Here is a 16,551-nt window from a genome sequence, read left to right on the forward strand (position 1 = left end):
GAAGTGGTTCTATAGCACCTCTGGATCTCAACTACTTTCTGCTTTTAAAAATCTATCCAATAATCTTCCTGATCACTCAATATGTTCTTCACTCTGTGTCTAAATCAGTCACATTTCATCAATTCACATCAGTCTAAATTTGGTTTTGTTATTTTGAATATGTTCCTTTCCATCGTTCGGTTTAATCAGAGATGATATTCCAACAATACTCCTCCAAGAGATCATTCTTGGTTGTTTCTCTTCAAAATTGAAATGCTTGAATTATCCAGTCTTCTACCAAACTTTCACTCACCTGTCAATTTTCCATCAAAAGTTCATGATCATTTCTTGCCTTCCAGGAACATTTATTGAACATTGTAAATGTTAAGAAGTTGGGTGTAGAGAAGATAGAAATTGCATTCAAGATAGATTTGAAATAAAATGCTAGGGAAAATCAATCGTATGGCTGCTGAGCTCAGACTGGAAGAACGATAAATGAATGAGAAACTGACAGTAATTAAATGTTTGGAGCAACACAAAGAGAAAGTCATGTTTCAGTGGGATCTGCTAATCTGATTGCCAGATGATCCAAATAAGTTCCAATTTGTAAATATGTAAACCGCTCTGTGGGACTTTGAGGTCTGAAAGGTCCTGCTTCCTTTTTTGGCGAGAGAAGGCATGGAAGCAAATTTTCCTTTGCTGGAAAATAAATACTGTGGATATAACATCCTCCTCAGCAATACATTATATGGAAGGACCAATTATAAACTAAGCTTAGCAAGTAAAAGGTATAGATAGTCTGCACACACTGTACTCAGATTTGCTTATTGGGTTGAAGCAAGCGAAATGTAGCCGGCAAAGTTGGCAATTGTTTCCACAAAGTTATTTGAAGGGAAGCAGAGTTCCAGTCATAGATTGGTTTCTCTTATTACTCAGCCTTGTTTCGCAAAAAGTTTCCTAACCATTCTTTACTTTTCTCTTTAAGTATCTGGGTTTTATGATTTCAGTTTGATTAAGCAATGTCATTCCTGCCTCACTGTTCTTGTGTAAAGCCTCCCCAAAGACATCATTCTAATTAAGCAGGCAATGTCGAAGTGTGAGCTTTATACAAAAACTGATTTATCAATCCTACAAACTCTTAGAAGGAACTTACATGTGGAAATTCAGGAAGGCTAAATAAAGTCAGGGTAGAATACTCCAACTAAAATACTCCAGACACTCATCAATTAAAAATTGACTGATAAATGAGCAATACACTGAAAATGTTTTTAAACTGAACACCAGACAGAAAAGCCACATAGTGCAATAAGTCCTCACTTAAAATTGTAGCTGCATTCCCAAAAAGGTGGCACAGTGGTTAGCACTGCTGCCTTACAGCGCCAGGGACCCAGGTTCAATTCCGGCCTCGGGTCACTGTCTGTGTGGCGTTTGCACGTTCTCCCCATGTCTGCGTGGGTTTCCTCCAGGTGCTCCAGTTTCCTCCCACAGTCCAAAAATGTGCAGGTTAGGTTGACTGGCCATGCTAAATTTACCCTAGTATCAGGGGATTAGCAGGGTAAATATGTGGGGTTATGGGAATAGGGCCTGGGTGGGAGTGTAGTCAGTGCAGACTTGATGGGCAGAATGGCCTCCTTCTGCACTGTAGGGATTCTATGAAATAAATCAAGGATTCCCATATAAATCAATATTAAGGACAGATGTAGGTTCCTTCAGACATTTCTCACCTGGAAAAACCAATGTTGAGTCAAAATACTTTACCATACAATGAATTTCTAGCTAAAATAACTTGCAAAATACAATAAGTCACTAAATATATAATAAATACTGTGTAAATAGAAGGGAAACATTGCAGGCCTATGGGGAAAGAACAAGGAATGCTGTTAGATGACTATTTCAAAGAGCCAGCATAGGCATGATAGGGTGAATGGCTTCCTTCCTGTGCTGCATAATTTGATTATTCTATGTCTCTATGATTAGAAGCTGAAAAGAAGCCTCCAAGTTTGCTCCTCTGACATTTCCCTAAACTTCACAGAAAGCCATATTTTCCTCGGTAAAGTTCAGAAATCTTAACCCCTAAGTGTTTTCTTCTGTCCTCTGCAGCTCTTCCAATTTTACAGCTAAATGCATTTTTGAAAAATCTTTTGGTAACCTTTCAATCATGAAATGCTGCATTACATTTTGACATCTTATGTCTCTGCACATGTTGCTCAGCTGCCCTAATGATTTTCTTCCTCTGCATTTTTTACCCTTTGTAGAAAACATTCAATCCTGTGTCACAGATAGCTACCGAGGCACTTCAACCACCTTCAGATGAGTTTCCAATATTCTTTGTCTGAATTTGCAAAGATTCATGTCAATAGGATTTCTATTCACATACTGTATGTTAATCTGCAATAATGATACGCAACTGCAACTCTCAATTCTGACACCAACGCACAACACTGATGTCAACATGCAACTCAGACGCCGACACACAATTCTGACACCTACACACAACTCTGACACGCAGTTTTGATGCCAACACACAACTCCAACACCGACACAAATCAATGAGTTTTAAATAAACCATTAAGTGGGGTGACTGAAAGTGAAGACTTACTATATTTTTATAACCAGTATCAACATCATCCTGACAGTAATATTTCTTCCACAGATATGAATAAAACATATTATTTTCCAAATTCAAAGAATTTCATCATGTATGTGCAACCTGAATATAGTAAGAAGTTTAACAACACCAGGTTAAAGTCCAACAGGTTTATTTGGTAGCAAAAGCCACACAAGCTTTCGGAGCTCCAAGCCCCTTCTTCAGGTGAGTGGGAATTCTGTTCACAAACAGAGCATATAAAGACACAAACTCAATTTACATGAATAATGGTTGGAATGCGAATACGTACAACTAATCAAGTCTTTAAGAAACAAAACAACGTGAGTGGAGAGAGCATCAAGACAGGCTAAAAAGATGTGTATTGTCTCCAGACAAGACAGCCAGTGAAACTCTGTGGGGGTTACAAATAGTGTGACATGAACCCAATATCCCGGTTGAGGCCATCCTCGTGTGTGCGGAACTTGGCTATCAGTTTCTGCTCAGCGATTCTGCGCCGTCGTGTGTCGCGAAGGCCGCCTTGGAGAACGCTTACCCGAATATCAGAGGCCGAATGACCGTGACCGCTGAAGTGCTCCCCAACAGGAAGAGAACAGTCTTGCCTGGTGATTGTCGAGCGGTGTTCATTCATCCGTTGTCGCAGCGTCTGCATAGTTTCCCCAATGTACCATGCCTCGGGACATCCTTTCTTGCAGCGTATCAGGTAGACAACGTTGGCCGAGTTGCAAGAGTATGTACCGTGTACTTGGTGGATGGTGTTCTCACGTGAGATGATGGCATCTGTGTCGATGATCCGGCACGTCTTGCAGAGGTTGCTGTGGCAGGGTTGTGTGGTGTCACAGTGACCATGACGCTGCGACAACGGATGAATGAACACCCCTCGACAATCACCAGGCAAGACTGTTCTCTTCCTGTTGGGGAGCACTTCAGCGGTCACGGGCATTCGGCCTCTGATATTCGGGTAAGCGTTCTCCAAGGCGGCCTTCGCGACACACGACGGCGCAGAGTCACTGAGCAGAAACTGATAGCCAAGTTCCGCACTCACGAGGACGGCCTCAACCGGGATATTGGGTTCATGTCACACTATTTGTAACCCCCACAGAGTTTCACTGGCTGTCTTGTCTGGAGACAATACACATCTTTTTAGCCTGTCTTGATGCTCTCTCCACTCACGTTGTTTTGTTTCTTAAAGACTTGATTAGTTGTAAGTATTCGCATTCCAACCATTATTCATGTAAATTGAGTTTGTGTCTTTATATGCTCTGTTTGTGAACAAAATTCCCCCTCACCAGAAGAAGGGGCTTGGAGCTCCGAAAGCTTGTGTGGCTTTTGCTACCAAATAAACCTGTTGGACTTTAACCTGGTGTTGTTAAACTTCTTACTGTGTTTACCCCAGTCCAACGCCGGCACCTCCACATCATGACAACCTGAATATGTCATGATTTGATTGCTTAACTTATAAAAAACCGAATGATTATCACATTTTTGTCAGCAATTAACTTTCATTACTAAATTTCAATAACATAAGCAGAACATTTTCCCAGTAACAAATTGAAGGGAAAAGCAGGCCTTAAAGAGATACGTCAGATAACAGAATTAAACTTACAATAAATTGCTGTATTAACCTTACTCCAGTGACTATAGATCACCCTTATGTATCAAGGTTTTCCTAGTTCATGACAAAAGCTAACCTGAAAACTTTTCCCTTAGCTCCAGTTGTTTTCCTTTAAGCTTCCTGCTCTGATGATAGTGTATTGTCCTTGGGCATGGTACAGTTTCAAGGTAGAAATCATCTAGTGCAGGGGACATGCCTTAATTCAGTTTTCATGCTCAATAATGGGCAGCATGGTGGCACAGTGGTTAGTACTACTGCCTCACAGCGCCAGGGACCTGGGTTCGATTCCCGGCTTGGGTCACTGTCTGTGCGGAGTTTGTACATTCTCCCCATGTCTGCGTGGGTTTCCTCCGGGTGCTCCGGTTTCCTTCCACAGTCCAAAGATGTGCGGGTTAGGTGGATTGGCCATGTTAAATAGCCCCTTCGTGTCAGTGGGACTAGCTAAGGTAAATGTATGAGGTTATGGGGATAGGGCCTGGGTGGGATTGTCGTCGGTGCAGACTCAATGGGCCGAATGGCCTCCTTCTGCACTGTAGGATTCTATGATTCTAGTACCCTTGTTCACACAGCATTTCTTCATTGTGAACTCTAAGCGCTGTTATTTGACCCTGGCAGCCATTCTGGCACTGTTCTGTCCTTTATGTACCCAATGTCTATGCCACAGGCTCCTTTTGCAGAGTCCCCTTTAGAGATTAAAGTCTAATGCAAGCTCTCTTTTTTAAAGAGGACACTGTGATGACTTTCATCAGACCCAGTAAAGATGAACCCTCAGTCCAAGTAGAAAAGGTCATGTTTCTTATTTATCTTTCACCTGGCTCTTTTGTTCCTCCTCTAGTGTCAACATCCACAACTTTACACTTTAAATCACTCTATTCAAAATTATTGAACACCAAATGTTGCACTCACGCCAGTTCGATAGGTGTGGGAGCTGGGAGATGCTGATATGGTGTATGGTTTGGCAGTGTGCACTGATAATTTTGAACTTTGAGGTACAAAATCCATGTGTCCTTGTGCTGCTAATAACCATGCCACCCCTTTTACAGTATGTCACCCTCCCCCATCCACCCACCAGTTTGGGAATCTTTCATCTAAGCAAATCATCTCAAACAGAGGGATGGCAATGAGTATCAAGACCTATCTGGCAGCTTCTCTTCTTTTATTTGATTATTTTCAATGTGAATCCCACTGCAAACGGCATCAATAAATTCAGTACAGTCTTGAGCATTAATTCTAGGCTCTTCTGTTACAGAGGGCTATCTGTACCTACCAGGGACCTTGAAATAAATTTTGATTAAAAGGTACGGGGGACAGGCCTTGATTCAGTTTTCACGCTCAATAATGCGATAATGCAAAGTTAAATATTTCTACTCATGTCTTTATTAAGATGGTAAGAAGTTTAACAACACCAGGTTAAAGTCCAACAGGTTTATTTGGTAGCAAAAGCCACACAAGCTTTCGAAGCTTTGTGAAACTCAAAGTGAAACTCGAAGCTCAAAGTGAAACTTTGTAGTGAAGGAAACATTATAACCATTTATATATGAAATGATGATTACCTCTTTACTCAAATCTGGAATGAACAGGGGTTGAAAATTCGACTGGTCCTGAAGTCCAAGCCACAGTTTAGTGGAAGATTTCAGTTCACTGGCAGAGCTTCGAAAGCTTGTGTGGCTTTTGCTACCAAATAAACCTGTTGGACTTTAACCTGGTGTTGTTGAACTTCTTACTGTGTTTACCCCAGTTCAACGCCGGCATCTCCACATCTTTATTAAGATGTACATTTAACATATTATTCCCCAAACTAAAAGTTCAATTTTAAATACACAGCAGACTCCCTCAGGTAGCAGGCTATCATACATGAGATTGATATTGCATGTAGTTTGATCTCATATAATTGACACACAATATGCTCTGCATATAGAATACCAAATTATTCAGCAAGGCTGTGACAGGAACACTGCACTGTGCAGTCAAACCGATGAAGAAAGACTACGTTGGCTTCACAGATATTTCTTTGTCTGGCTAGTGTCAAATGTGATGCGAGGTATCTATTAAATTTCCTGCACTTTATTTGCATTAATAGAGTCTGCTTCGCAATGCTTTCCAATAGTGGACCAGTTCTGAGGAACTTTTGAATCCAATATCAACATCAAGCACTTTCAGGCCAGATAGAACAATAAAGCTCCCTCAGAACAGCACTATTTAATGTGATTTTTCTTCCATCTGTCTCTAAGCCTCTCCAAGGAACTTTCTTAATTTAGTGCCTATACCTACTAGAAATCAGGCAGGCTGTCCAAACCACACGTTTTAACTACAGCTGTAAAATCACTCACTCCTTTTATTTTATATTTTTAACTTCTCTTGTTTGCTGTTATCTGGAATGATCAAGTATGTCACAAGAGAGTTTTAATGTCTTTAAGTAATGCAATTTCAATGTTACTAACAGGAAATAATTTGCAGAAGATTACAGGAAAGCTGCACATACAGCATCTTGTAAACCAAAACTGCACGCAAATCAGTATTTATGACAATACAAGAGTGTCAGAGGGTTATGGATTCATGTCCCATGACAGACCTGAGCACAAATCCAGACACTCCTGTGAAATACTGGGAGAGTGCTGTGCAGCTGGGATGTTAAAAGTGAGTCTCCATTTGCCCTCTCAGCTGGACATTAAAGGTCCCCTGGCATTATTTCACAGACGAGCAGGAGAGTTCTCTCTTCCTTTCAATCTTATCTTCAACCTAATGGCATATGGGCAAGATTGTTTTTGCATTAAGACAGTTGCGATGCTCGAAGACAAGTGAATTCCTCCAAAATACTTGCTTTCACAATTTAAGAAAGTAACTGAAGGCTCACTAAACAATCAGTTGTAGTCCCAAAGCTGGCACGATTGATGCAAGCTCAAGCTGCAATGAAACTTTGTAGTGAAGGAAACATTATAACCATTTATATGATATGAAATGATGATTACCTCTTTACTCAAATCTGGAATGAACAGGGGTTGAAAATTCGACTGGTCCTGAAGTCCAAGCCACAGTTTAGTGGAAGATTTCAGTTCACTGGCAGTGATACTGCATGAAGCAGGTGTAGTGAGTAATTCCTGACACCAGGTGATGCCAATATATTTACATAGTGCATTGGTGGCACCTAGTGGCAGAAATCAAGTACAACTGAAAATAATTAGTATAAATAAAAAGGTGCAAACATTAGAAATCTGAAATAGAAATTCAAAATGATAGAAATGATAGACAGTCAGTCAATTTGTATTTGAACAGACTTAAGACAGGTTAATGTTTTGAACCCAACTGGTTCAATAAAGTCCCGTAAGGAAAGGAAACCTCCAGTCATTACCTGGGCTAACCTACTTGTGATTTCAAATCCACTGCAATGTGATAAGAAACCATCATGTCACAATCTATAAAATGACCCAGCAAGCCACTTAGTTGTATCAAACAACTAGAGAGAAGTATAATTATAAAGCAAGAGGATCCATTCAGTTTCAACCAAGGCATTGGACTCAAATACAACAAAGGCACAAGTCAACCCTGCAAATGTCTCTATACTCACCTGGGCATTTGCGTCAAAATTAGGAGAGCTGTCCCACAGATCTGTCCAGCAACAACTTGACAATCATACTCATAGAATCATCATTTTCAGTCGATGAATCAGACTTCTCCTTTATCATCCCTGGTTAGGTCCAAACCCATTGGCAGGGCAGATCAACAGAGGGGTACAGTGCTACAGTTGAGTGGCTCTAGAAATTCTCAAAACTGACGCTAAACTTCATGAAGCCACATGACATAAATATGGGCAAGGAAACATCCTGATTACTACCTCCTACCCTCTTTCGGAAAAACATAAGAACATAAAAATGGAAGCTGAAGTAGACCACAAGGCCCATTAAGTCTGCTTTGCCATGATCAATATGATCATGGTTGATCTTTTGCATCAACTCCACTTTCCTGTCTGCTCCCCATATCCTGAGATTCCCTGAGAAACTAAAAATCTAAGCCTTAAATATATTCAATGATGGAGCATCCAAAATCCTCTGGGGTAAAGGATTCCAAAAATTCACAACTCTTTGAATGAAGAAATTTTCCTAATTTCAGTCGTAAATGGCCTACCTCTTATCTTCAGAATGTGCCCCTCAGTTCTAGATTCCCCAGCTAGGGGACAAAAGTCAGTGTCCATCATGTCAAAATATCTGGAACTAAGAATCTATTGATGACCATGAAACCATTGTCGATTGTCGGAAAAACCCACATGGTTCACTAATATTCCTTAGGGAATGAAACCTGCCGTCCTTACCTGGTCCAGCTTACATGTGACTCCAGAGCCACAGCAATATGGTTGACTCTCAGCTATCTTCGGGTCACTAGGGATGGGCAATAAATGCTGGCCAGCCAGTGACGCCCATGTCCATTGAATGAATAAAAAAAATAGCCCCTTCTGAAGAAGCAGAGCAATATTTGAATCCAAACGTCAATTCTATTTCTCTCTCCACAGACCCTGCTAGACCTGATGAACATTTCTCTTTTTATCCATTTGGAAGCTTATCATTTTAAATGAGATCACCTCTCATTCTTCTAAATTCCAGAGAATATAGACCCAATTCATTCATTCAGTCACTCATCCTAAGGCAACCAACTGAAGCATCAGGATTCTTCCATGTCGAACACCATTTGGAAGAGGCAGTGAGGGCAGCAAGAACACAGACTACTCTGGGAAGGACATTTCAATGTCCATCACCAAGAATGGCTCACCATTGACTGAGCTGGTCATGTCCTGCAGGATATAGCTACTGGATTGAGTACGAAAACCAACTTGAGGGAAAATCTATCGGCATCTGCACCAATTTACCTATTGCAGATGCATCTACTCATGATAGTACTGGTAGAAGTGACAACTTGATAGTTCTTGTAGAGATTAAGTCTCGTCTTCACTAAGGACACCTCCATTGTGTTCCATGGCGCTATCATGTTACATTCAAACATGATTGGTAATTCAAAACTGGGCATCCATGAAATGCCATGGGCTACTGACAGCAGCAGCGTTGTATTCCACTGCAATTTGTAATCACATGGACCAGCATTTCCCTTAAAACACCAGTTTTATCTGCAGTGAGATGCCAACATAGTGAAACTACAACATGGGTCCACATGCATGCTAAGCAGCAGATGCAGCAGGCTATACGACTATAGATCTAAGTGATCCCACATCAGGAGGTCAGTTGAAAGCTCTGGAGTCCTGTTACATCTAATTAAGAATGATGGTGGATAATTAAATAAAGTCCATCTTTAAAGCTTCGAGAACTCCTCCCAAAAATGAAAATTAACTTACAGGCCAAGTGTAAAATGTGAACTGCAAGTAGGTGGTCTCTATTTTGAAATATGACAAAAAAAATGGCAGTTCAACTTAAATTAGGGTGTCATGTTTTATTTATTGAAATAATTCCATGAGGATAGCATGAAGTACAATGATAACATTTTTAAAAACCATCAAAATCACCATCTTTGGCAGCTAACACAAAGTCATTGTATACATCCTGAGGTACTTTGCCTGTGGCATCACTGCAAGGATCAAACTCTGGATGAGATGATCTGCTCACCTATGCTCAGTTTGGGTTCTGTCAGGCCCACTTAGTTGCAGGACGTCTTACAGAATTGGTCCAAACATGGACAAAACAACCAAAATCCTGAAAGAGGTGAGGTGAGTGACATCAAGTATTTGACTGAATGTGGCACCAGGAGCCCTAATCAATTGAAGTTAACAGGAAACAGAGGGAATATTCTCTACTAGTTGGAGTAACACTGAGCACAAAAGGAAGATGGTTGTGGTTGATTTTGTTCAGGACACAACCATCGTCAGCTGTTCCATCAATGGCCTTCCCTTCAGCATAAGGTTAAAAGCGAGATAGTTATAATGATTGTACGTGTTCAGCTCAATTTGCAATTTTTCAGATAATGAACTGGTTCATGCTTGCATGCAGCAAGACGGACAACATCCAGGTTTGGGCAGATAAGTGGTAACCTTCATGCCATACAAGTGCCAGGCATTGAACATCTCCAACAAGAGCGTCTAACCACCTCGCTTACATTCAATGGGCCCAACCATTGTTGAAACCCTCCATAATCAGCACCACGGGAGTTACCACTGATGAGAACTTAGTTGGACCAGCCAAATAAATACTGTAGTTGTTTGAACCAGCCAGAACCTGGGTTCTGTAATAAATGACTCATTCAACAACTCCTAAAAGGCTTTCCATCATCTACAATGCACAAATTAGGAGTGAATTGGAATATCCTTCACTTGGCTGGATAAGTTTGTCTCCAACAACACTCACGAGGCACAACGCAATCTAGGACAACACAGTTGGCTTGATAAGCACCCCATCCACCTGCTTCCTCACCACCAGTGCACCATGGCATCAGTATGTAATATCTACAGCTTTTCTGAAGAAGCTAGCCAAGGCTTCTTCAACAGCATCCACCTAAACCTGCAGCTGTTATAACCTAACATGACAAGGGGATTACAACCATCTCCAAACCATACACCACCCTGACTTAGGACAACATTAACATCCCTCCCTTATCACTGGATCAAAGTCCTGGAAACCTCCCCCCCCCCACTTCAAAGGATATACCATAACCACACAGACTGCAGCCTTTTAAGCAAGTGACTCACCAGCACCTTGTCAAGGGCAATTAGAAGTGGGAAATATCTGCCGGCCTTGCCAATGATAGGCAAATCCAATGAGTGAATAAAAAAATGACTAAAAGTGATAAGTGATAATAGGGCTGGACAAGTGAGGGGCAGGATATGAAGTTCAATGGATAAAACACCTGACTTCCATAACAAGGCAATAAAAAGGTAAACCATTAATGTAAATTTAGTCCTTTTGGTCATGCAACTTGTTTATCCAGCTTCTATTGGTTGTAACACCATGAAAATTGATTTATTTTGTATGATGTATGTAATCATTAAAGGGGCTTTATGAAAAGTAAGAAGTTTAACAACACCAGGTTAAAGTCCAACAGGTTTATTTGGTAGCAAAAGCCACACAAGCTTTCGAGGCTCTGAGCCCCTTCTTCAGGTGAGTGGGAATTCTGTTCACAAACAGAACTTATAAAGACACAGACTCAATTTACATGAATAATGGTTGGAATGCGAATACTTACAACTAATCCAGTCTTTAAGAAACAAAACAATGGGAGTGGAGAGAGCATCAAGACAGGCTAAAAAGATGTGTATTGTCTCCAGACAAGACAGCCAGTGAAACTCTGCAGGTCCACGCAACTGTGGGAGTTACAAATAGTGTGACATAAACCCAATATCCCGGTTGAGGCCGTCCTTGTGTGTGCGGAACAAGGACGGCCTCAACCGGGATATTGGGTTTATGTCACACTATTTGTAACTCCCACAGTTGCGTGGACCTGCAGAGTTTCACTGGCTGTCTTGTCTGGAGACAATACACATCTTTTTAGCCTGTCTTGATGCTCTCTCCACTCCCATTGTTTTGTTTCTTAAAGACTGGATTAGTTGTAAGTATTCGCATTCCAACCATTATTCATGTAAATTGAGTCTGTGTCTTTATAAGTTCTGTTTGTGAACAGAATTCCCACTCACCTGAAGAAGGGGCTCAGAGCCTCGAAAGCTTGTGTGGCTTTTGCTACCAAATAAACCTGTTGGACTTTAACCTGGTGTTGTTAAACTTCTTACTGTGTTTACCCCAGTCCAACGCCGGCATCTCCACTTTATGAAAAGCCAGAGAATGATGAAAAGTAGTAAGAAATTATCTCTTTAGCTGAAAAAAGGCCCGAATAGATTGGCAAAAAGTAACTACTATTGTACGATATCCAGTATCAAAGGTACTGGCCAAACAAGAAGTACTAGATGTGTTTTCTGTAAACTGCATGAGGCTCAGCATAAGTTGCTGCTTCTTTTTGCTCGAGAACTGACCCTCTTTGCTCAGAACAAAATTTGGCCACACACTATAGATCTGAATCTTAATTCTGGAAATAACCACACAGAATCAGAGTCACAAAGGGGAAAACACTGCGCTTGCCAATAAAAATGGTCAGGAATAGCAAACTACAGACTGGGGGATTGATGGGAAATGAATAAGGAATAGAGTGTGCAGTAACTCTGCCAAATAATTTTTAATTTTTAAATAAACTTGGACTTTGATAAGATCATATCCTTTTTACTTTAAAATAGAACATGAACAAACAGAAATCAATCCAATTGGCATGTGTGAAGTCAGATGTTCCCTGTCACAACCCTTTTTCTGTATTTGAATTCACACAATTTTGATTTAAAATTAACTAAATTCCAAAATTAGGAAAAGCACCACAAAAAATATGATGCAAACATATCATGAAATATATAGATTCGAATCAATGGTAAGTGCGATAAGGTACAATGTTTGATCTGGTAACTGTTTCTCCCCATTAAAGAAATGGCCATAGATCAATTACATATGGTAAAGTACAAGAATAACTGGAACCAAACTTCAGAAACAATATTCAGCTACATTCAAAATGAAATGTGCAAGGCTGAGCAGTTGAAATTAGCACTATTTTGCTGATGTACATACACTTACATAAGAGAAGACTGGACTGATAGGATACACATAAAATCTAATTATAGGTATTTAGAGCTGGCTGATCTCAGTTCTGGATAATGATAATCGGTATTGCTGCAAACGAACAGAGACAATATACAATACGCATCCGAGAGTATTCTCAGCACTCTTTCTTTGTAAAAAAATGCAGACAATTCAATATTGGCTTCTAAGGGATGAAAAGGATAGTGACTCTACAGAGCAGCCATGGATTGATCTGTAACTAGTTTCAGCTGAGCACCTCTTTCCAGCTGTTTGTCCTAAATGTCAGCTTTCATAAAAGCTGTGCCAAAGCAATTCAAAGGTGTTTTCCTCCCTATATTCAACTTAAAATAACTATGGCTATTTTAAATAAATGTCGTGAGAATGGGGCAGTAAAAGCGAAAAGAAATCGTAGTTAATGTCTTCTCATCCTACAGTAAATCACACATGCTTGATGAAACAGCCATTTAAATTATTCAGAAGATTAGTAAATGTATTCAACAAAATCCTTGCAATAAATTAATCATGTACTGTATCCCATTGATGGAAAAACCAATTGTTTTCATCCACTTCACAGCCATAAGAGATACACACTACACCCACGAACTGTGTCAGAATCTGGGATTTGGCAAACTCTCATCAGGAAGTCACTTTGTGAAACTATGGTACTAGATGGAATTCAAACCATAGGTATTGCTGTGTTGTTTATAAAAACTGCAAGTTACGTGGCTGTCCCCTAAACTGGCACAGAACCACTTATTGGAGATTGATTCATGAGTTTTGAACATGCCATTGAATATTATATTTCCCCAGTGCTGAGAGATTAGTACATACCACTTGTGGCACTCGGCATTTGAATTATCTTGCTGAAGGCCAGTTTCCGCCTCCTCTTTTCCTGAGAGAGAAAAACAAGACAGCAGACATTTATTAGAAGTGTAACAACATACCAGCCAACTCATCATTCCCAAACTCATTTAATCCCAGAGTATGGCAGCCTCCAATAGTGGACCATACACATAGCTGATCATTTGACAAAAAGAACAAACCTTTCATGCTTCATTAATAAAGCCTCCCTTTGTTTCCAATCTCACTGCTGCTAAATCACTGAAGAAGTAAAATTGAGCAAAATGGTACAGTAAAAATGAAGTTTACATTGAGCTCCAAAGCAACCTAGTATTGGCTGACATCCATGTTGCTTAAAAAACATATAGTTTTAATTAATCAATCAAACTTCTTTCTGGTAAAAACACTGCTATCTAGTGGTGCTCCCCAAATCTAAATTGATCAAAATCAGTTCTACTCCCCTTTTTTTTTTAACTGAGAGTTGGAATCACTGCTTATTGAGATTGTCAAGCTTGGAAACATTCATTTAGATAAAAATATATGAGTATGAACATGATGGAACAAATGGCCTCCTTCTGAGTCCTACATTTTCCATGAATTTGATGTCCAAAGCTCTCCCAGTCATTGTTGCGATTCATGATTATTAGAAAATTTGATGGAGGTCACATCATTGTGAATTTACGTGGAAGGAAACTATAAAAAACCTGAAGACATGCCTATTCTGACATGGGGGCCGATTCTGACATAGGTCTGTCCCAGGCAAAGGGGGAGGACCCGAGTGCAGAGAGTTAAATCCCCTGAATGTGATGTTGAGTCGCTAGGAAATATTTCTTCACATAAACACAGTGAAAGTGTGGATCTCATGCACTGAAAAAGCAGTAGATGCTACCTCTATTAATAATTTTGCATCTGAAATTGATAGATTTTGCTAGCCATGGGTATTAAGGTTGAGTAGGGTTGATAGTAGACAGCTCACAGAAGACCTCGTGAAATAGTGAAACAGGCTTGAGGAGCTGAATGGCCTACTTCCATTCCTATCCACAATTTTGATATTGTATCTCTGATTTACAAGTCAAAATAATTTATATAATGTGGTCCCAACATTGAGCTCTGTGGAACATTTCCCACCTTCCGTGAGTCAGAGCAACTACCATTAACTCTTAATGATTTTCTTTATTAAGCATGTTTGCTATCGATCTTTATTTGTCTCCAATGCCACAAGATCCAATCTTAGTCATGAGTCTACTAAACATAAAGCTTGCAGAGGAGAGTGATACAAAGGTTGCAAATAGGTTCAAACTGCACTGATTTCTTAATATCGTATGTTCACAAACAGGAGGCATTTTGAGTTAAGAATAAGCATGTTCCCAATCCCTTGTTTTTTTTGTGATCAAATTGTACTAATAATCCACAGCAAACTCGAGTTAGGATTAACTCAGGTAGTTTACACATTCAAAACCCAAAAGAAGAAGGTGTGTTCATCACTTTCCACTCTGAACATTCACACAGTAAAAGGGAGATAGAAAAAAGTTTAAGGACCACAAAAGTCTAAGGACCACAAAAAAATGAATATTAGTTCAGTGAATTCCAGTGTTCAAAGTCAGAGCCTAAAGGGTGTTTTCTTCATGGGGAGGTTTCCTTTGGTGTGCCTCTGGCTGATTAAACTATACAAAAATCCTTAAAATAAATGATGCTGTTGCACAATAAGTTTTTCTGTGTTTAGAACATTTGGCAGGTTTTGATCAGAGACTTTTAGAATCAAACAGGCTTTCTGGAGTTGAGGATGCTTACCCAGCCTGGTAGTTGGCTTCTATCTAGTTAATGTTAGTTCTGACGAAGGGTCATTGAGACTCGGAATGTTGGCTCTATTATCTCCTCACAGATGCTGTCAGACCTGCTGAGATTTTCCAGCATTTTCTGTTTTTATTTCAGATTCCAGCATCCGTAGTATTTTGCTTTTATCTATGATATTAAACCGCAATCTGGCTGTGAAGGCCTGAGGTGTGATATTAAACTGTCCAAAAGGCTGGAGGCTTGGATCAATTGCCCTTCTTTCTCCACAATGATTTTAAAAGGGATGTCTATCCAGTATCTGGGATTGATAATTTCTCAGTCATTAGTTGTTGAAAGGGGGGTACTTATGTTGAGGGCATTTTGGAAGTCATTGTCTCAGCAGACCCAGACTCCACTAGCATTTGATAATCCAACCTTGCTAATTACATCCCCACAGTTTCCTTTGAAATGCGCGTGATGAGAGTCTGTTAGTAACTGTCGAGGTGTAATGACAAGTGACATTCCAGAAATTGAGAAAATAATTATTTTGTCCCTGAAACTCCTGGGTCGTACTAGACAGAGAGCCAATCCTGTGATCAGGTGACTAATAGCCATCTTAGTTTTCTTTGTTCAGTAGAAAAAGATCAGTTTTAAAAATAAATAGCAATAAGGATAACGTTTTTAAATGTTTAGTGCTGGGTATTGCTCTGTGTCGAAGGAGCCCAACAGTAGCTTATCAAAGATAAAAGCAAAATACTGTGGATGCTGGAATCTGAAACAAAAACAGAAAATAGTGGAAAATCTCAGCATCTGTGAAGAGAGAATAGAGCCAATGTTTTGAGTCTAGGTGACCCTTTGTCAGAGCTGAGAGCAAAGAGAATCAGCAGAGATTTATGCTATTGGGGTTTGGGGGGCGGGGGAGGGGGGGGGGGGAGGGAGCTGTGGAATTGGACAAAGGGAATGTAAAATACCACACCCCAGGGGTGATAGGTAAATAAGACCAATGCAAAGCTATACACAGATAACAGAGTCATGGCTTAGTGTAAGTTCACATAGGCTGGAAAGTCAGAGGCAGGCCGGTAACTATTTACTTTTCCACAATGCCATGTCCACCTTATTAGACTACTTTGTAT

At 40.1% G+C, this 16,551-nt stretch overlaps 1 protein-coding gene across 1 annotated transcript in view; it reads right to left on the reverse strand.

Annotated features, from left to right (window-relative positions):
- LOC144506994 (regulator of microtubule dynamics protein 3-like) overlaps nucleotides 1-16,551 on the reverse strand; it is a 274,325-nt gene that overhangs the window by 189,399 nt on the left and 68,375 nt on the right. Inside the window, exon 6 of the mRNA XM_078233504.1 lies at nucleotides 13,637-13,697. Within this exon, the coding sequence (XP_078089630.1) occupies nucleotides 13,637-13,697 (61 nt within the window). The remainder of the gene's footprint in view (nucleotides 1-13,636; nucleotides 13,698-16,551) is intronic.

The sequence above is a fragment of the Mustelus asterias genome, chromosome 18 (genome assembly GCF_964213995.1).
Source record: "Mustelus asterias chromosome 18, sMusAst1.hap1.1, whole genome shotgun sequence".
In the NCBI taxonomy this organism is placed as follows: Eukaryota; Metazoa; Chordata; class Chondrichthyes; order Carcharhiniformes; family Triakidae; genus Mustelus; species Mustelus asterias.